This window comes from Falco rusticolus, chromosome 5 (genome assembly GCF_015220075.1).
Source record: "Falco rusticolus isolate bFalRus1 chromosome 5, bFalRus1.pri, whole genome shotgun sequence".
Lineage (NCBI taxonomy): Eukaryota > Metazoa > Chordata > Aves > Falconiformes > Falconidae > Falco > Falco rusticolus.
The window spans coordinates 72595051-72617158 of record NC_051191.1 but is presented as its reverse complement, the minus strand read 5'-3'; the positions used below and the strand labels follow the sequence as shown (position 1 = coordinate 72617158).

The 22108-nt window shown below is 39.4% G+C and overlaps 1 protein-coding gene across 1 annotated transcript in view; it reads right to left on the bottom strand.

Annotated features, from left to right (window-relative positions):
- Window positions 1-22108, bottom strand: part of PDE3A (phosphodiesterase 3A) — a 263210-nt gene that overhangs the window by 10098 nt on the left and 231004 nt on the right. The window contains exons 10-15 of the mRNA XM_037389254.1: window positions 19128-19239; window positions 15540-15653; window positions 13857-14056; window positions 11408-11611; window positions 7446-7601; window positions 3321-3561 (exon numbers count right to left, since the gene is read on the bottom strand). Coding sequence (XP_037245151.1) covers window positions 3321-3561; window positions 7446-7601; window positions 11408-11611; window positions 13857-14056; window positions 15540-15653; window positions 19128-19239 — 1027 coding nt within the window. The remainder of the gene's footprint in view (window positions 1-3320; window positions 3562-7445; window positions 7602-11407; window positions 11612-13856; window positions 14057-15539; window positions 15654-19127; window positions 19240-22108) is intronic.

The following is a 22108-nucleotide window of genomic DNA, read 5'->3' as shown; positions in this document are numbered from 1 at the left end:
AAGCTATGCCTCTTCAGACCTCTGGGTTTCCTGCACAGTTTGAGACCCAGATTTGTCATGTCATAGGCTGCATGCTTTCCCTGACTATGCAGCTCACAGAGACATCTACTGCTTCAGTGATTATGCATAAAGCATGTTGCTGAGCTGTTTCTGCTCGTTATTTTAATATCAAGTACTTAAAGACTCTGATCAGCCTACTCCATAACTCACACATTAAATTCTGACACCCGCCCTACAATACATCCTTGCTGATTCCCCTAGCGAAAATTTTCTGATTTTGTTTTCTTCACATTTTACCTCTGATCTGAGCTATAGAAGGATAACGAATGAGCAAGTGTTAGTAACCTAAGCAGGGACCCATTCCTACGTTCCCTTTTAAAAGTCAGAGTTTTACAGCTCCATCATTGCAGTGGAGATGACCTCAAAGCCTTTGCACAACATTGCTTCAGCAACAGAGTCTGACCACTGAAGAAGCAGTCATATAGCCAAATACTATCGGGGAGCTTGCTTGTCTTTGGTTTTGAAGGATCACTCCCTGCTGTTAGTCTGTAAAATGTTTTTGCCACTGGCAGTTCTTATGGCTCCTGACACAGCTGCAGTACAAGCATTTTGCTGTCTGAAGGGTTTTGTTTGTTTTTTTGTTTTTGTTTTTTTTTTTTTCTGTCAGTATAGTCTGTCCAACACAGATTGTTAACTCCTTAACAGTACAAAGCTTAAAAATTTTCCCTGATCATTAACAGTGGCAATGGCAGTTACATAACTAAAATAATATCCCCTCCAAAGACAACTGCAATTTCTTTTTTAAAGATGGTGACGTAGAGGAATTTTTTGTACCAAATAAATTTGTGTGGATTAGTATTTGCAGGTTGCCTAAAGTATGTCTGTGTAAGGATCCAAAACGTTTAGCCCTTGAAGCTTTTGAACTGGAAACAAAGAGCTTTTCACTCAGTACAGACCAAATCCAACTCAATCCTTCATTAGAAAGCCCTTGGATCCCTGTAGGAAACCTTCAGGTTTAGCACTAATAAGAAGCCCCTACCCTGCCAATACTGCAGCAGGACATTCTCTCCTGGGTTTCCCGGGTGACCCCGCATCTTGCTGGCCTCTGCAGACAGCAGCAAGTTCTTGCTGTGGTGTTAAAATTTGCCTGAATCACTAAAGACTGAGCCTGTTTAATTCTTATACTTGCATCAGAACTTTGGGGGAATTGCATGCTCCTGTAGAACAACAAAAATTATTTTAACATTTTGTAACTCTTAAATTTACATCAAATGCCTTAGTGAATTATCAGGACCTAGGTGAAGTGTTTTCTGCTACAATTATATTTCCACCTGCCTAAAAGGCTTTTCCAGAAAAAGATCTTCACCAACATCTACACAACTCTTTGTATCTATGCATCTGACATCTCAACATTTTAGTTTCATTGAGAAAGGTTAGAACATCCAATATACTGTCGATCATAGGTATAAATTTCTAATGACCTGTAAGACCCCTATGTCAACATAAAAGATACTGTATATTCCTCATTCAGATCCATGTGGTCACAGAGAATTTAGGGAACTGGAAGAAAACAGTTTGTAACATGTTGGTGTGACCGAGAAGATGAGCATCCCACATTGGATAAGAAGGAAGTGGGAAGAATTTTTTTTGATATTTCAATACTTGTGCTACATTAATTCTTAAGGGTTTGAAATAGGTAAAGAATCTAAAAGCACCAGGTTGAATAATAAAGTAGTGTCATGGAGTAGAATGTGAGAAAGAAAATAGAAGAAAACTAAAAAATTGGGCTGTATTTATGTGATAAGGGTTAATAATGATATGTGCTTTTAACCTGAAAGCAGCATTGTTGGACTTGGCTAGCAGTGATACAGAGGACAAGTGAATAGAGAAATGAGAAGAAAGGAAACTAAGGATTTCAAGGTAAGGTTAGACACTCCAGTGAATAAATGAGAACATTCTTCATCTTTCTTTTTAATACAGCAATATCAGTTTCAGGCTTTGGGGTCTATGTTGGCTACCAATCACATATGCTTTCCCCTGGTAGGCAATTCCATAAATGCCACTCTGCCACAGAAACATGTGGCTCTGCCTGCTGTTACAGAGCTGATAGATCGTGAGGTACTAAAATAAACCTTAAAATATGTTTGTGTGTGTGAACAACAGCAGTGATTTCTTAAATACAAACTGTATACCCCTGGATCTTATCAGAGATAAAAGGTCAATTCTGCAACATCAGGAGACGCAGATTTTAGTTTCATGTCTTTATGTGACTTACTACAACCACCAAATCTGTCTGCTTCTCAGCTTCCCCAACAGAAAATAGGGCTGATACTCAGTAGGGCATGAAAGTGTGTGGGAAAGATCAGAAAATGTGAGGCTGTTAAGAGAAAAAGCTATGTATCAGTATTTCACTAGCACACTTAAGGCTGATGCTTTCTAGAAGGATTAGATATAGGTGAGTGACAGAAAGATGACTCAGAGGGAGGAAATAAAAGAACAGTAGTTGGAAGTTCAGAGAGGGAAGGAACATGAAAGAGAGGAAAAGGTAATGCATGTAGGTCTAAACTGGTAAAAGAAACAGGTCTACAGCTGCAGCCTCTTCTCTTAAAAATCACTTCCAACAAGTTTCTGAGATCCCCTTTCAAAGTACAAAGTTTTCCTCTCAGTATGACGAATGTTGGCACTGTTGCTCTTCTGGAGGAGAGGCAGAAGACTATCAGCTTTAGTTACTGATTATCCAGAAGGACCAATTGACACAGTTCCCAGCACACAACATCAATGCTCAGTGCCAATTTTCTCCTCAGTCTTCTCTCACATTACCTTGAAGAGATTTGCATTAAAATACTTTCATTGCTAAAAGCTCTTTTACTGTATCAGCATCTCAGAGCCTCATTCTATTATTCCTGTACAGCATGCTAACTCATGGAAATGATGAGTGTTTTCCTCAACAATCTTCTCCCAACCGTCCTCTCTTCAACCGAAATTGTTGCAGTCTACTATCATCAGTGTTGAAACAGTCTAAAAACCCCTCATGCACAGACAGGTGATCCACCACCAGAAACCTCACCTGAAGGTAGAAATGAGTAGCAGATGTGAGCAGCGATGTGTATCAGTCCTGAAACCATGGAGTGTGTCCATTACCAATGTAACTGGCTACATGCTAGCTACACCAAGGACAGCACTGAACTACTGTAACTCTGGAGAGGCCCATGTTGAACCTGACCAGCTCACAGTCTCTATGCTTTTACAATATGGCTTCTTATGTTTTGGTCACAATATGGAAGTCGCTCTGTTGAAGAAGGTAAGTGTGAACAACTTACTGGATTCAGCATTTTCACAAGTTTCCATTTCTGCTGTTTCTTCCTCATCGTGCTCATCAGTGTCTCCTGATTCATCACTATCTTCTATCCATTTTCCTGGCATCAGCCCTGCTGAGTCATAGGAGTTACATAGTGGTCCCACAATGTGAGTGATGAACGATTCCTGGAGGTGTGCCAGCTGAGGAGCAGAACGATCCATGAAAGGACTGATTGGTAAGCCGAGGCTAGCCTCTTCATCACCCTGGTGATGAAAAATAGTGGTAATTTCTCTAAAGTAAATGCAACAAAACCATGTTGTGAAAAGAAGAAATACACATCAAACCAATTAAAAATTATGAAAGAAAAATAGTTAAACTCTAATGCAGCTTCCATTGCATGCCAGCATGACATCACTATAGTGCATCACGTTAAATGGTTAATCGAAGTTACAGCTCTTTTCTTGTAAGAGGACCCAATACCGATAGTGTGAATTTAATAAGGGTGTTAGTTGGTAATTGTGCAAAAGGATGCCTGCCACCCCCATCCTGTACTTTACACTGTGAATGTGAAAATCTGAAAATTATAATTTTATTTCTTCATATTATTTTCAAAAAATCCCTTCTGATCTTGTAATTGTTAGCTCACAACAACCTTGTAGTCAGCCACCTGTTTGCAAGGAACAAGACTGAACTTCTACAAGCAAAGACTATCTTACTAAAGGTTTTCTTAATAATTTTGTCATTACTATGCATAACAAAGAGGTTCTCTTGGCTTTGGGTCACAAGTATTTGTTTCCTGGGACCATTAGAATGATCCCTATGAAAGCAGGTGTTACTGAGAAGCAGTAAACCTTTCCCAAAAAACTTTTTGCTAGCTTTTTTTTTTAGAGAGACAGGGCAGAGGGGAGATATAGGAAGCCCTTCCTCACTCCTCTCATGATGTAAAAGAAAGTAGAACTTTCTTGCAAAACCAGGTCTGATATACTCATCTCTATCACAGCAAATCTTCTGATGATATCAATGAATTTTCAGCTGAGTAGACATGTCAAGACTGCATGCCACCTCCCCAAGAAAAAGTCTAGCCCCCCTAATCAAGCCTGATATGCAAATTAATGTTTTCATACAATACAGAAATATATATTTGAGAATATAGAGTAGAATTTGGAGACACATTTTCAATTTCCATTACATTACAGATTGCCCAAATTTATCTCCTTGTAACGTAAAGACAACATATCTGGTCGACACCCTGCTGGTATCTGAGAAGACCAATGAATGAGAGTTAAATTTTGAAGCATGCACAACAAATGTTTCATTCCCTTGCTTTTTTTTTTTTTTTTTGTTACTTTTATAATAACCCACCCTGAAATGTTACGTCCAATCATTAAAAGCAAAAAATTAGTGTTAACAAAACACTGAAACATGCCATCCATTCCTGAAATAGCAAGTGAATTAAGAAGAGGTGGCAGCTTGCTTTTCTTCACAGTAACATATCTGAGATTTCCTGGATGTGAGCTGACAGCAGTGGGAAGAAAGCTGACTGTTGAAATGTTTACAAGTTCTTTTTTCATGTTCTGTTAAAACATGATTTATTATGTGAACCGTCTTGTGGTGCATTTTTTTGATTCTTTTTAATATGTCTAACCCGTCCTCAAATAAGCATGCTGAGCATGTGGAGGGGAGAAAAGGAAACATACTGTAACAATATGACACAGGATTTTGAATGTTTCTATGCAACATGCTTTTAATAAGGAGTTTTTATTTATATGGGAGTTAAATTCTTCAAAGGGATTGGTGTTATTAAAGGAAATTCAAGAAAGATATTATTTTTACAACGTAGGCTGAATGCAGATATTTATGCTTTTTGATAAGTTCTAGGAAAATTCAAACTTCCCATAAGATTCTCCTTTTCAGAAATGAGAAAATGAAGACTTTTCCCTCTCAGAAAAAATCCAATGATCAGAAGTATGGTGAAGATGTTTGATACACCTCTCATGGCATATTACATTAAAGAAAACCAGATTTCAACCTAGGTTAAATAAATTGGGAATGTAGCTTATTCTCCTTAATGCCAAAAGCAAGTCCTAGGAAGAAAACATTCTGTTTTCAATCCTGTCAGCATCCTGTCAGCATGGCAACTCATGCTATGCAAAAAAACACCCAAAGTGGAAACCCACTGGGATGTATTGATTTCTCAGTACAGTGAATACACACCTTCTACTAAAACAAAAAGAAACTCAACCCCCCCTAATATCTTACTGACTACCTGACCACTTGGAAATTCCAAACCAAGAGTTTAAATAGATTTGCCCACAATCCCCATGCCAAAAGGAATGCCATTAACTAAGATAACATATGTGTTATTCTGAATCAAATTTTGCAGATGATAAATTGCAAACATATTTTTTTAAATTACAGGTTTATAAGAAAGTTAATCTCCTAAAGTCCTTTGGAGCAGCTTTCAAGCACATGAAAACATTAGTAGCACACCTTTCTGACTGATGGAAAATAACCCTAGATTCCTACTGTGGAACAGATAACTCAGTATCCTCTCACTTGTGTTCCTCTCAAGCTTGATTCAGAGCTAACCATCCAACACTCTGACAATATTAATGTGCTGGAGCACTTACTGCCCTCTGACATTAGATCTGTTAGATCAAAAGAAAGATCTGATTAACAGGTTTTGTCTGAATGCAGTAGTCACCCACATAAACTATGATCATCACCAGAATTATGTAAAGTACAATTTGTCAGGAGAGTTGCAAGTAAAACAGACTAATATGAAGAAAAGCATTTCCTGGAAGAAAAATTGGGAGATGAAGGTTGACCATTGTTGTTATAGAACTCACTCTCTTTAACAAAAAATGAGAAGAAAAATAGAACCAACTACACAGGTAATATATGTAAGGGTCATCGTTCTTTTTTACTCTCATGAGATCTGAAATAAATGAAGTAGCTTCAGGTCAATGTCTGAATTTTGTTCCTTTTCCTATTTCTTTATATACTTCAGAAGGCAGTAGCAGCAGAAAATCCTGGTTTTTTTCCAGACTGTAAGTACAGTAAATTTAAAGGAAGATGAAAAGGTTTTAAAAGGGATTAGTTTGTGACTTCAGGATAATGCACACCCTCCCTGAGAAGACTGTGGCGTGTCTGGTTCAGTGATTTAGACTGCTTGCTTCCTCTCAAAAAGACAGGATGTGGAGTTTAGTCTAACCAGCACATTCAAAATGTGTTCCCACTCAGGAAACAGAGGAATAGTGTGGGAACAGCCCTGTGCCTTGCACTCGGCAGGGCTAAATAGGTTATAATGAGAAAAGTTCAATTAAAGGCTCCTTTAGACCTAGCAGGAGAGGACCAGTGCCTGGCTGTACTCCCAGGTCTTTGTAAATCAATCTGTGTCTGTCCTCCTTCCTTGTGCTACCATCAGCTAAGCCTTGAACAATTAGTACAGTTGTACTGACAAGCCTTCTAAAAGCTGAAAATGTTGTCTTAAAAAATAAAGTATGAGTTCAGGATCAACGTATAGGGAGCAGATATGGTTAGTCTGTGATAAACTGAAAGTCAATGTTAATGTTACAGTTATGCTCGGTACGTAAAAGCTCTGTGTGTGTGAACAGAGATGTGGCCCACAGGGAATCTAAAATAATTCTTCTGCTTTGTTTAGATCATCTCAACAAGGATATTGTGTCCAGTTTTGGAGGTCACATGTCAATAAAATTGTGAGCCACCTGGAGTGACTGCAGAGGAGAGCAATGAGAACCAGCTGATGTCTTGAAAAGATGTAGAAGGAAGGACATAAAGATAGTTTGCACTAACGAAAACTAATGAGGAGACATGATGACTGCCAACAGAAAAAAAAGAGGAAAAGAATACTTGTTCGCCATGTCCACTGTAAGGACAGCACCAGACTTGAACAGTGAAGCCTGTAGAAACCTCATCATCAGAGGTCTTTAAGGATACATCAGAAGCTTCAGTGACAAACAGAATTTCACTGATCCACCAAAAGGATGGACTAGTGTAACTCCAGCTATCGCTTTCACCCTGTTCTCTGTGATCTTCACTCAATCACCGGCACTAGCATGCTGCAGGACTATTTAACACAAGACACGCAACCAGCAGATACCACTTTGGATGTGCATTTATTTACCTGTTCATAAAATTCATTGACAATGCCTTCTGTCCACTGCAGATGCAAATCTTTGCATTTTGCAGGCCCATTTATGTCAGCCAGTTTGATGCACATTTGGCAAACCAGCAAGCGGTCATTTTCATTAGTCCAGTCAATTCCAACATCATCATTCACCTAGTAGACAGAAAAAGGAAAACCATGACAGTAATCCTGGGTAAAAGGATGCATCCACAGAAGTTCTGCCCTGGGGTATCTTACAGTATATTTAGCTCTTTAACAAAATCGCAAGTCTGAGCAGGTGAGCTAACCCAAGCTTGGAATTTGCAATCAGCTGTAGAGCAATAAGTAAAACTAATGAACGTTGAGAATTATGAGAAATTAATATTTAACAAATGATGTGCCTCTTTGCATTTGTTTGTTTTCCTAGAAAACCCTTTCAATCTTTCCATGACATTTTCCAAATTACTACCTAATTGGTGTACAAAGATAAATTACCATCAAATGCCATGTTGATTTAATTGCAGCATGAAGATGCATTAACAAGCTTATTTCCCTGTTTGATCTAAGTATGTCTGAAAGTATTCCCTATGTTTTTCCTTTTCTCTAGTTTTCCCATATCTCCCCACCATAAAAAGTGATCTATACTATCAACTGCTCTAATATAAAGTGCCACCTTAAAGAACCACAGAAAGGTTGAGGTTGAAAGGCACCTTTGGAGACTGTCTAGTCCACACACCTGCACAAGGGAGGGCCAGTTAGAGGAGGCTGCTCAGGATTGGGCCCAGTTTGGTTTTGAATATCTCCAAGGAGGGAAACTACACAACCTGTCTGGGCAACCTCTTCCAATGTAAACACAGTATACACATCCTTTCTTATTTTTAAATGGAGACTCCTGTATTTCAGCTTGTGCCTGTTGTTTCTTGTCCTCTCACTGGATGCCACTGAGAAGAGTCTGGCTCCATCTGCTTTACTCTCCCCATAAAGTCTTCATACACATAGCTGCATCCCATCAGGCCCCATGGAATTACTATATCATAGAATGGTTTAGGTTGGAAGAGACCTTAAAGATCATCTAGTTCCAACAACCCTGCCATGGGCAGGGACACCTTCCACTAGACCAGGTTGCTCAAAGCCCCATCCAGCCTGGCCTTGAACACTTCCAGGGATGGGGCAGCCACAACTGCTCTGGGCAACCTGTTCCGGTGCCTTACCACCGTCACAGTAAAGAATTTCTTCCTAGTATCTAATCTAAATACATCTTATTTTAGTTTAAAACCATTCCCCCGTTGACCTATCACAACACGCCCTTGGTAAAAAGCCCTCCCCTGCTTTCCTGTAGGCCCCTTTAGGTATTGTAAGGCCTCCATAAGGTCTCCCTGGAGCCTTCTCTTCTCCAGGCTGAAGAACCCCAGCTCTCTCAGCCTGTCTTCGTAGGACAGGTGTTCCAGCCCTCCACCGGATTTCTTCCAACAGGTTCGGTTGTGTATGTCCATTTTATTTAAGTGCTCCCTAACCTGATGCCATTCACTAAGGATAAGTCTTCATCACTTCACTTTCTCTCACACCTCAGGGGCTTAGGATTCCTGAAGCCAGGTCTTAGCCACAAAGACTGAGGCTGAGAAAGCATTGAGGACTTTGGCCTTTTACATCTCCAAATGGTCAGCGATATCATCCTTTACTGCCGTTAGCCACATTTTACAATCTCAGCCTTTTCTCCTAGAATATCTAAGTGTGGGAGGGGCTGTCTTCTACTCTCCACTTAATTTTTGAAATACAAATCCCTCCTTAAAACACAGCTTTAACTTTCGAGCTTGAAACAGCTGAAAATAGATAGAAAGTGTTGTGCTATGCATGTCCTCTGTCAGCAGGTCTGCTGCCCCATACAGCAGTGGGCCCACATGGTGAGGGCTTTCTTTTGGTCTGCATGATCCAACATAACTAATGTCAGAGAACAGTAAGTGCTCCAAAGCATTGATACCATCAAAGTGTCAAACACTGAGCTTCCTTCATTATTCCTTGTTGGTACTTTCCAGAGTGCAAGCCTTCTGGTGGGAGGATGCTTGCATTACATAGGTTTACACTGACTTCTGTACAGAATGGTCTCTCTGACTGTAGCCTTAATACACTAAACTACAGTTCAGTAACTCAATCAATGACATGATCATTTAGAGCTAATTTTACCAGTTACAGCACCTCCGCCCATACACAAACGTCAGGTCCGCTCTCTGAGACCACTCTGATACATAAGAGTTTTTGCCAACCAAACATAAATATTTCCTTTTCAAGGCAGTGAAAACCAGGTTTGGCCACAAGTACCAGCTAGTTATGTTCAACTTCTCCTACACTTTTTATTCCATGCATGACCATTTGGCTATTCAAGCAATAAGAAGCGAGAAAGAAGTTAACAGATGTCTTTACAAATCTATAGTGAGCTGGCAGCACGTGATACATCAGACTGTTCTATTAATTTGCAGCGTCTCAGGTATCACCTTGCTTGGTTACAATAGTGGTTACACCTACCATTGCCCAGCCTGATAGATTTAAGATTAATTTTAGTTTTCAATATCCACAATTTACACCTAGTATTTTTGGTCAAGCTTGTCCTCTTTCATGGTTAAGACAGTTAATTTCTGTGACAAAGCCACAGTAATCACTGGTTTAGCCTGTCTTTTATCATTCCTTACTTCACAGAAGTGAAGGTTTTGGTTCCAACTGTCAAATTCAAAGGATGCATTCAGACAGCTTAAATTCCCAGTGCTTTATTGTCATTGTAGCTCTGACAGATGAGAAACATATTTTATGAAGAAATTAGGATGGTGAAAATGATCGCAGAGTTTAAAATTAAGACCTAAAGAACACCCCCTGATATTACTAGAGGTTATGGGACATGATCAGCAGGGGTGCAGATGGAGTTCAGACTTGTACAGATCTACAGATCAGTTCTCCGTCTACCCTGGACCATAATTTAATGTCTTTACAGCTTCTTAAATTCTAACAGAGCAAGATGTTACAGGGAAATAGAAAACAAACCCAATCACACATCTGAAGTCTTTAAAATTTCAGGATACAGGTTCATCCTAAGCAATACCACAAGAAAACATTTTATCTTTGTCATCAAAATGGCTAGGAGGCCCTAGTTCTGGATGAGACACACTGTGCTTGGTGTGTTTCTCACAAGGAACAATGTGGCAGTACCAGCTCCAAAGGCAGGTACCCTCTAGGTAACATGCCAACAGATTTGACGGATGATGGAGTTTATTAAGTAACTTGATAGGTGGTGGTTTCCAAAAAGTTTGGTTGAAACTGTGCAATAATTTTAAAGAATGTTAATTTTGTTAATTTAAAGAATATAAAGAATTTTAAAAAATCTCAGGGTTGTGATTTTATACTCACTGAATGGAGCGTACAGGAAAGATCTTTAGTGACCCTTCTCTGGGGTTTACCCATTTGAATCAAAGTAGGAAAGAAAGATCATACTTTCATTCCATTTGAAATTAGAATTTCAAAATTGTTATGATTTCTGTGCTTTGATAACTTAACAGTACAATTAAACCAATAAAAAAAATACCATTAGGTATTTAGCCATTAAGGAAACTTGGTAACACCTTTGATTCCCCCCACCCCAACCCGCTCCCCGAGTGCTTTGCCAATAGGTCTAAAGTCCAGTGAACAAGAAAACAATGTTCAAAAGTAGGATGTAAGTGGGATTTACAGTCAAATGGTCCATAATATCCTTAGCCTTAAAACACTTTCTGAAGAAAACTAAACATATATAAGAAAAGAAGGTGGGCCACTAAATATAAATAAATAAAGAATAACAGAAGTGACAGATTACTATTCAACAGAATGTTTTACACCAGCCAAAAGGACATCCAGAAGAAAAAGCAACACAGGAGAGTTTCTGGCCTTTTTGCTGTGATGCTACCAAGCCCCACAATCTTTTCTGACCATCTCCCAGAAAGCCAAAACAATCTCCTTACCTTGGCATTGAATTTGGCAACAAAATCAAAGTGTTTCTTTAGGTCAGTAGCCAAAATTGCCTCAATGACAAGGAAGCGGAAATGCTTGAACTCTACGTGGTCAAGGTTGACCAGGAAGTTGTACTCTGGCCTCGACATGAAAAGGTTCCAGGCAGCAGCAGCGTGGTGGTTCTCCAGGACAGACCGGTCGTTGTACAGCACTGCCTGTGAAAGCAATGCAGGCAGCTGAAAGCTGAGAAACCTCTTACCAAAAGAAACACTGCAGTGCAGAAATGAGAATGATGTGGAGGTGATGCATGAGGGATGTTCAGGTTTGGTTAATTTGTTTGGGGTTTTTTTGTTTGATTGTTTGGTTTGTTTTTTTTTTTAAAGAACTTCTCAAGGTTTGAAAATGTGATTTTGGCAGGACTAACAGCAGGCACCTGAATTTTGTGATGTTGAAGATTTATTGGAAGATTATTTTGAAAAATCTGGGTCTTTCACACTCAAGGATCTTTGATTCCTGACTGAACTGCATCATATGACAATAGATTATTCTGTTTCAGGCCACAAAATAGTTAATGTAAGTGTGTGTTTCCCTGTTTCTCAGAACTAACTTCACTTGACAGGGATTATTGGTTTTGGTGTTTGCACCTGGCAGTTCTGTCCATATCAGACTGATTCCAAACACAGAAATAAATGAAACTCCAGTTTGCAACCTGACAAGACATATTCAGCCTCACAGATTTCTCAATGTTAAAATCCAAAATTGATTAAATCTTTACCAAAATAAGATGCATAACTCTCACAGTGATGGCAACCCCATTCAGAAACTAAAAAAAGATCTAGAAAATGGACTTTAGGGGACAACAACCATTTAGGAAATCTCTACAATTCAGCAGCATTCAGTCTTTTGACAATTTGGTTTATTAAAAATAAAAAAAAAAAAAAAAAAAAAAGCTTTTGGAAATAGGCCTCTATGTAAAATAGATACAAGTTTTGTAACTTTTTACACAAATATACACACATACATTTCAGTGGCTTTTCACTTCAATTATATTTTCCTGTCATCTAGAGATAAAAATATCAATCCTATCCTAAAGTATAGAACTCTCTACCCCAGGGAAGAAGTTGCTGAAGTAACTCAGCTTTACAGCTCATCTTGCATAACTGCACAGTAAGCGTTTGAGATAGATATATTCTGCTACCCAAGCCCAGCTCCTGAGGGCAGAGTTTCAATACAGTGGCACTTCATCATTACTGGAAGTTGATACTACTTGCTGTGAAACAGAAGAAATAAACTAGATGCTAAAAAGAAGTTTTGCAAATTTCAGGTGACATGAGGTTTAAAAGAAAAACAAAACCAACCAAACAAACCAAAACCACCACCCCCCAAAATAACAAGAAGAGTCTGAATTATTCCCATTAACTTATTTTCAAACTTATTTACATTAAGGCCAATCATCTAACTTCCCTTGTAGATTTGTATAACCACAAAGCTATAGCACTCATTTCTTAAAAGTAGATTTAAGGATAGCAAACACCTTCCATCAATCTATTTACCTGGCCAGAGTATCAAAGTTCTTAATCACAGAAAGATGTTGCAGTAATGAGAAGTATTACTATCAGTTTATAGACAGAAACTGATACAGAACAAGTTCACGTGGCTTGCTCTTGGTGAGAGAGGAAGTCTAGACCCAAGCTGGGGAGTAAATCTAGAATTTTTGCATCCCTACATGACTTGCCATTAAGCTTTATTTTTTTCTTTTCTTGCCCATGAAATATTTTTCAGCACAGTATGCTGAAGCCAGGCAGGTCAGCTATGTAAAGTAAGGAAAGATGATCTTATAATTAAGCCGATAAACAGTGACTCAGAACTACTGAATTCAACTCCCAGCATTGGCAGCAACTTCTATGTAACCTCAGGTACGTCTCAATTCTTAATTTATAAATTTATAAAACTCAATTTATAAAACTCAAATTATTTTTCACACACACATACTCCTCCCCAACAGACGCATAGTGTAAAAATACATTCATAAAAGACTGCTGCTGCTCATATTCTATACGAACAATAGAAGGTATGTTACAATCATGCACAAACTAATTTGCATGGCAGTCTGTCAACTATACAGGTGGGAGTTTTTATTTTATTTTAATCTTTCTGTGCCTTATTGGGTAGAATAATTCTTATTTCACAGTTACAGATTCTCTATCAGTCAGCAGAATATTAGTGTCTCCTTCACTGAGACATTTTATCAGTATCTTAACAGTTTTACTAACTGAGGGTAGTGAGGGTGTGTAAGAAGAGTCTTACTAGTAATCCCCAAGTGAAGTGATTATTTCTGTCACTTTGATAAGCTGTTTCAAAACATCTGGTCGACTTGTACTTAATGGAAGCCACAGGCACCACTGGCAAGGAGCTGTTACCTTCCAAACTTAACAGCAACGCTGCTTGAGATTTATTTACCTGAGGAGCACTTGTTGCTACCAAAAAGGCATTGGTCCTTCCTGGATGATCATAATCATGCATGGCTGCAGCTACATAAAGAGCCATCAATTCAAGGGCAGGGATGTTGCCAGCTAGGCATCCGTAGCTGTCATCTGTAGGTGTGTATGTCTTCGAAAACACATAACCCATATGGCCATGAGTGATTCCACTGTCAGAATCTGAACATAAATAAATAAATGTAAAAAAACCATCCCAAGACATTGGTACTTTTTCAGTGACTTACTGAAATAGATCGAAGCAACAAAGCAGGAAGAGAAGGAGCAAATTTACAATATATAGTGGAAGAGTAAACACATTCTGACCTCAATGCTTTTTGATACTGTGCACATGATCCAGTGCATTAAGCACACAACTGGAAAGGAACAAATTCTGATCCCAGCTGCGGATCTTCCAGCCATCCAGCAGAGCCTGTTCTCAAATTATGTAAGTTACTAGCAATACACCATAAATTCATGGCCATGCTAGAGCTTTGTGGGTAATTTGATCTTTCCATTCTTTCCTTTAACTGCTTCACCATAGAGATTAGTCTATGAGACAGTAACAGTCCTTAAAGTAATGAGGTATCATTTATTAATTCAATTATGGTGCATGTTTTCCAATCCAAAGATTTAGAATTTGGATCTTTCCTGATAATCTTCTAAAGAGCCTTTTTGAAGCAGCTTGGACATGCCTGTCGGAGGCAGATACTGAGTGAGATGCTTTGCTAATTTAATCTGCTTGAATGGATCTTGCAGCTGAACAAATGTCTTTCAAATAACAAATACCAAAAAGCACCAAAATTCAATCCCTTTCATTCCACCCATTTCACCTCACCTACAAAGCTTCCAACACCACTTGCTAATAAGATTTTATAGGAATAAAAATGTTTCCCGCCCAACTAAAACATCCTAAAGAGTTTCACAAATGATATGTATGTGCCACACAAACACCACCAAAAAAAAAAAAAAGCAGAAATGGAAGTGTTTTCTGCACAACAAACTCCTGCTTTTCCAGTAACTACCTCAGAACTCCCACAAAATACAGACAAGTCCTCTAGTTACTACAGCCAAACCTGGATAAGTTAATATAAAGATGCAAGAAGAACAGCTTCCTATAAGGAGCAATCATAAAACAGCAGACAAGTGATCTTGCGACCTAGTTGCAAAATGGTAACAAGTCTTTTTGGAGACAGTGAGGAAAGGCAAAGGAACACTTCATGACAGCCAAGCAGTGTCAAGTGCATGGCACTACCTGCATGCCCCAGCAGTTTTGTAATAGTAAAACAATGCAAGGTTTGAGGATTTAAAAGTCTACATGGCTTCTGGAGCAGCATTGAAAAGCACTACTACTGCAGTTTTCCTAGGAAAAAAAACTAGTGTAAAGATCAAATGGTAACAAACATCTCTTGTCATGGATGACTACAGAGGCTTGCATTCATACACCCTTAAATGTAAAGTATTAGGTTTTGGGGGACCAACTCCATTCTCTTCAAAGTTACAGAAACACACATTAACATCTTCAACATCCCACATGCTACTGAACTTAAAGGTCTATATAATAACGAGTATCACATGCAATCCTCAACTGTTTGCTTTCTTACAGGAAATTTCTTGAAAAAAACCTTCAAAAATACAACACACATACTTGTACATTTAAATATACCTGAATCGCTTGCTGACCCATGATCATTAATCACAGTTGGGAGTCCTGGGATGGGCTGAGTAGTAAGGTACCAAACAGCATGTAGGACATCAGTTGCATGGATTCGGTTGTGATCTGTGATACAAAGCAAAGGACCCAGCTATTAAACATGAAGGATATTTCTGGCAGAGGGAAATCAGCACCATCTAGTGGGTACCACATAGCCATCAATTGAGCAGAGACATATCAAACACTGTCACAAGCGTGAAAAACAGCTGTATTCTATAAATGCTCAGTTTTTCTTTTACTAAAGTTGAAGCATATTCAATGGTATGTTTCACACTAGTCAAGAAAGAGAAAACTGCAGAGAATGTAGGAAATGTGCAACGTAGGAAACTTTGCAAAGAAAGTGTTACACAAGGAGCCTGACCTATGCTACCAGTTCCAATCTTTTAATCCAGTAGTTGCCTTTAGCTAGTTAAATGCCATCATGTAAATATGCACTGTTAACCTCTGATTCACATGAAATAAGCAAGAAAATTTCATCCACTTCAGTAGCCAAATTCACCTACCTTCTACATATAAGGCAGGTAACACTTACCTGACTCTACTTGAGCAAATTTAAGTCTTGTGCCAGCAGCTACACTGCAAAAATCATAAAACTCAGGATACATGTACACTGCATAGTTAAACCAGGTTCTTTCTGAAGTTTTCTGGCCAGAGATAAGAGTTCAGAGCCTGGATTCTGTAATCTGTTTTACTACAAGCTCCGTTTGCAGAATTGAGAGATGAAAGTCACCCCAAGACTCATACCACCAAAGCCTTCAAGACCAGATAAACTATCCCACAATCAACACAATCGACTGAAAAAGAATCACAGGCTAGTTCAGCACAAAGCATTACCTAAACATACACTAGCAAAAAGCTACCATGATGCTGAAAGAGGAGTAAATGCTTTGCTGCACAAAGACCAAAGCTTACATCTGGGGTTAAACTGCTAAAAGACAAGCATTTCAGCTTGTGATTCAGGCTAATTTTGGGCAAAGCACATGTATCTTCTACAGTGACTAGCTAAACACAAAGAAATCTGCTAATCAGAATGATAACCTGTGGCTACATTACTGCTGCTGCTGTTCTAGAAAGATGCATTCCAGAAGACAAAGCACAAAAATGTGGGACTTCACTGCTGGGTCACTCTCATCTCTAAAACTCACAGTAACTGACTACATCTCTAGGTAATCAGTCGTCTTAGTTGGAGACTCCTTGGTGATTGCCAATCAGTCATGTGTCTCTCATTGGCAAACCAATTACTGGAACAAGCTTGATGGGAACAGGTGAAGAACTAGATTATATTATGAAGATAATGGTCAAGAATCAGGATAACATTGGAGATTATATGTATCCTTCACTGGGAAAAAGCACCAACACACACACAAGTCCAGAAACCCCCTCTAAGAAGTAATAGATAAAGTTGACTGCATTCATTAGCAGTGAAAAAAACCTCTCTACCTCTGTACTCTGGGGGAATAGAGAGGACTGGCAGCAAGATGTGTAAGCAACCTGGTTTTATACCTGCTGCACCCTAAAGATAGGCAGCATGCAGCTGATGGAGGGTTTCTCAATGCTGAAATCCAACTCCACCCTAAGGCCGCTCCTTCTGTGGGAGAAGAGGAAGGAAAGAGAGGATCTGGGGTGCAGAAAGCACCCTGGACATCGATATTTGCCCTCTTACCACTGCTAGGGGATAGGCAACGCCTGCCCCTGCTGGGAACAGCCACCTGCCCCCTCCACAACAGCACTGCTGAGCCCACAGTTCTAACCCCTTCCATCAGCGGCAGTGGGGCAGCAGCTGCCAGCCTCCATTTCCCTGGCTCTGGCACAGGAGGGCTCACAATCGTGCTGCCCCTGCACTCCAGTGCTCGAGGCAACTGCCTACTCTGTCTATGCCTAAAATCAGCAGTATCCTGCCTGCCAAGGGCAGATGGTGTCACACAGGAAGGCTTATTCAGAATTTGCAATTGCTCTTCTTACTCACTAAATGTGAGCATGATGTTATGCCACTTGGCCTTTTTATTTACCCCTTGCTTTTCTCTCTTGCTCTCCTTTGTCTTCCCTGTGACCTTCCCTTTAAATACTTGTCAGTGATCACTAGCTAAAATTTTTAACAGTAAAATAGTCAGCAGTGTAGGAATGGTTATTTCTGGATAGAAGAAAGTAAAATAAGGATGGAGTCTCCTCTTTCCTGCCTTCCTCAAAGTACTAAGAACTTCTCACTAATCTCCTAATGAAAAAACTAGAGGATGGCCCTGCCTAGGGGTTTAATGCTCTTCTCAGGAGTAAAGGCTGGATTAGCCTGTTGTGAAACTTCTACTGATGTAAACCAACTGGGATATTCACCAGCAGTTTTGTGTGAGTTCAGTTCAGCAACCAGAAGAAAGAAGTGGTTAAGCCCAAATAAGTTGTTTCGGTTTTTATCCCTTCACAGAAACGAAAAATCTGAAGGTAAATTAATTTTGTATTAGACAAATATTAGACAAAATATCCTGCTTTACTGAAATGAAACACACTTAAGAAAAACCAAGGAAATGAAGGGCTAGATTCACAAAACCCCCTGAGACACTATGAATAGTTAAATGTTTTAAACGAAGAGGAATGCCTTCAGTAGGGCAGATTGTGAGACACCTACTTATAACCTGCTCAGGCTATAATCTGCTTCAAATCCCTGATCAGGTTCAAACACAAGGAAAGGTTTGAAATTTGGTCTCTCACTTTCCCAGAAGAGTCTCCAAACCACCTGGCTGTGAGGCATTTTGAGGTAGCTTTCCTTCAATCCTTCCCACTGTAGCTGTTCCAACGGGTATTTAACAATTTGAGAAAGAAATGTATGACTTCTTAAACCAATGTTTCATACATTTTTCTGAGAGGCAGGAGAAATCAGGGTGTCCTATATTGCTCAACACTGGGGTTATCTGCCAGCTAAAGGGGGTAATAACTCCCTCTCCTCCTGTAAAAAAAAAAAAAAAAAAAAAGTCTTCTGCAGTCTTTTGAAGTGGTTTGGTAAATTTGATTTGAATTAGTAAATACTTTGGGGATGACTGAAAGCAGGTTTTTCAGTGAATAAATGATTCACACTGGAAAATATCAGCTGAGCTGTAGTTGCAGAAGAACAAGATGCACTCATTTACTTGGCATATTTTTTCTGCTTCACAAAGCTCATCACCTTTGGTAGCATAGTACTGCTACTGTGTAAAAATCCAAATTGCTTATGGGAGAGAAATATTTCAGCAAACTCCAACTGGGGCACTGGGGTATGCTCATCATCAGGAAACAGTCCCTTGTACCTATAGTAGCTTTATATGGTTTCAGGCTTCCACAGAATTTGCCATGAATTTTTATGAAAAACAATGAAACATTACATGGAATGAAAAAAAGACTAGAGGCTGTGGGTCGTCACCAGCCTCTGGCTAGAGCGCCATCCATTTGATTGTGATGTAGCAAGAGAAAAAAGTAGCTGTTATAAGGAGACAAGCAGGGCTTCAATAACAAAGTGTGTGGGAAATATGCAAAACTTTAATGGAGCATCATTACCTGCTGGGAATTTTTACTTACAAGGTATCTCTCGGTATCCACATTCCAAGGCATGAAAGTAGTTCATAAATTCCCTTACTGGTATTTTAAAGGTTTCAAACAGCCCCATGTCTTCAAAAAGCCTGTATGATACCTGAAAAAAACAAAACAACCATGCTGCTAAATAGATGAGAAAAAATTTACAAATTAGATACAAAATCATTCTGTCAAATTACTCCATGAAAACCTGCTTTCCTGGTACTATTTTCTCAAGTTCATCTGATCCAGCTATAGCTGCAGCTATTTGCATTTCCATAGGGATGTGTCTACGTAGCTAAACAGACAAGCTATTAGTACCAAACAGTCCTCATTCCTTCATTACACCCTTCCGATGTTCTTCTCTTCCTTTCAGGCATATGGATCCCCCAAATTTTGCAAGCACCTCAGAAACATACACACATAAAGGCAGATATCCAGAGATCTTTAGTGTCTTGGGAAAAATTTCCTCACAAACTCCTCCAAGGAGCATCCATGAGTCAAATAAATTCCCAGAAAATGGGGGCACAAGGAATGACAAAAGGAGAGAACCATTCAGATCCTATGCATTATCTCCTTTCATTCTCCCACACTGTGGAATTGAAATGGCAAAAGTGATTTCTTGAAGAGGATTTCAGAGGCAGCAAGTGGCTTAAGAAGCAGAGCTGCTCCACCTGTTCCTGCATGAAAAGATGACTATAGACATCCAGGAGAGAACATATTGGAAGGGAGAAGGTGATGGATGAGTAAGGGGGTATTCATAAGAGACAAACAATGTCTCAGAAATGTAGACAGTGGCTACGGCAAAATGGACACTTCTAAAGACAAGTTTGAACTTGACATACAGAACAATGGGACATAGTAAAATTACTGCTTGACCTTTTTACTTCCACAAATTGGACCATAAAGCCTTTCAGCTTCTTTATTTATTTACTGCTGTTAGCTAAATTCTGTCCTTTTGATGCCATTTGTCTGGTAATGATCTGTGTAGAGTTAAACAATCTGAAGCACGTTTGGAATGATGAGTGCTATACTGATAAGAAATTTTTGCAAATTATGTTTCATGTTTTTTACACCTGAATGTAAATCAAACACCTATACACACCCATTTCTTTCTGTATGTTGGATATACAAATTGGGACCTGTGAGATGCACCTAAAGTTTAATGAACATAAATGTCCTGCCACTGTGGATTTTTACAGTAAGAATAATAAAAAAGGCATGAATTTGCAGCATTAATGATCTTCCCTTGCTGCTTCCCCTCTTAGTCATTGCCCAAGAAGAAAAATCTGCATGTGAATTAACTTTGGCAAAACATTGCAACAGACAGTGACGATGCAGACACAGGTTGAGTGCTGTGTCTGACACCACCTGGGATGCCCCTCTCGTGACACATATCTGACAGCTGGGGGGTCTGCTGGTGGCCCCAGCTCTTACTTCTGTTCCTACCATAATTGCATAAATGTCACTAGCAATGCAGTCAGAAAAATCACTGCTGGTGGTGATTTCTCTTTGTGGCTGTGGCTGTTGGCCATAAAGTGAAAAGCTCTTTATAACAAACGAGCTAAGGAACTACTGAATTACAGTGCTGTGGAAGACATGAGCTTAGAGTAAAAGGTAGGGCCTGTAGAAGGCAAAACTTCACTCTCTGAAAACCCCATGGGATCCTCGTGTACTGAGGGAGAGTGAAAAGACTGACCTTATGCATAATTTGGATTAGAAACTGCTAGAATTCTGTTTATCTATCTGGAATCACAGCTGAAGTAAATCAGCTGGGAACCAAAATGTCACCTATGGAGAGATGAGGTATTTTGCACTCTAGTCTTAGATCACTGAACGGTAAACTTCATATTTCCAGAAAAATATCTCTGTATATAAAAAGGAAACATAAAGAAACATTATTCTGCAGTCCCAAACCCTACTGGTCTACACTACCAATATGGGATAGGTATCTTAAATAAAGCACGTATCTTAAAAAAAGCCTGGTTTTCCTCCCCTTGGGTTTTGGGGGCAGGAAATTCCACAGTAGTTGAAAAGAAGCAAAGCTGACTGTGATGGACATGAATGATAGCTTTTCCCCATGACTTGGAGTAAAATGGCATTATTCTCTGTGGTCATTAGAAAGAAAAATCAGCCAAGCAAGTAATTTGGACATGTAGAGTTTTCTTCCTTTCTTTCTCTCTGTCATAGCAAAGGGGGAGGAGGAAGGGGTAAGGGCAGGTTAGAAAGAAGAAAAAAGGGCATTAATGTCTTCCAGAAAATCAACTAAATTATTTAATTTAAAAAAATAAAGAAAACCTGCAGTTTTGTTTATTCATTGCTTTGGATTAACCATTTTTAAATCCTTCTGAATTTTAAATCCTTCCTTCCCAAACCGCATGCTGCTTCATGAGCTCCCTGGGAGATAGAATCCCATGGACTGAGCACAGCACCCTCACAGCCACAGTGTGGTCCCTGCTGCCAGGGACAAGCCCAGGGAAATTCCGATGGCCAGGCACTTAGCAATGGGTGCTCCACGCTGCCTTTTCCTTCCAGCCTCCGTTTTTTGCTTGTCTCTGCTGCGATTGCTAATGCTTGAATGAATCATAACTCAGATACATCTGGCAGTGCTGCCTGAAAAAGGACAAGCACTTCTCAATGATTCCTAATGGAAGCTGTTTTGGAAATGGGGATTGCCATTCACACCTCTCCTGGGTGTTGCAGGCACACACACAAAGTTCAGGTTAATGGTTCCTTACTTCTTATTCGCAGGCAACCCTCTTGCACTCCTTTTTTGTTTCTTGTATTTGCTTTCTTCAAATATGTGTTTCTTTCAAACTGTTGACTCCTGGTCTCTGGCTCTGACAAATAAAATCCCTCACAGGGGCTGTTGTGAATCCCGGGAATATCCCATCCCCCAAGCATTGATTTCTGTTGCACATTCATAGAACAACTACAGTTTCTCTCTGCAGAAGCCATGTGTCATGGTAAGATGACAAAACATTCTT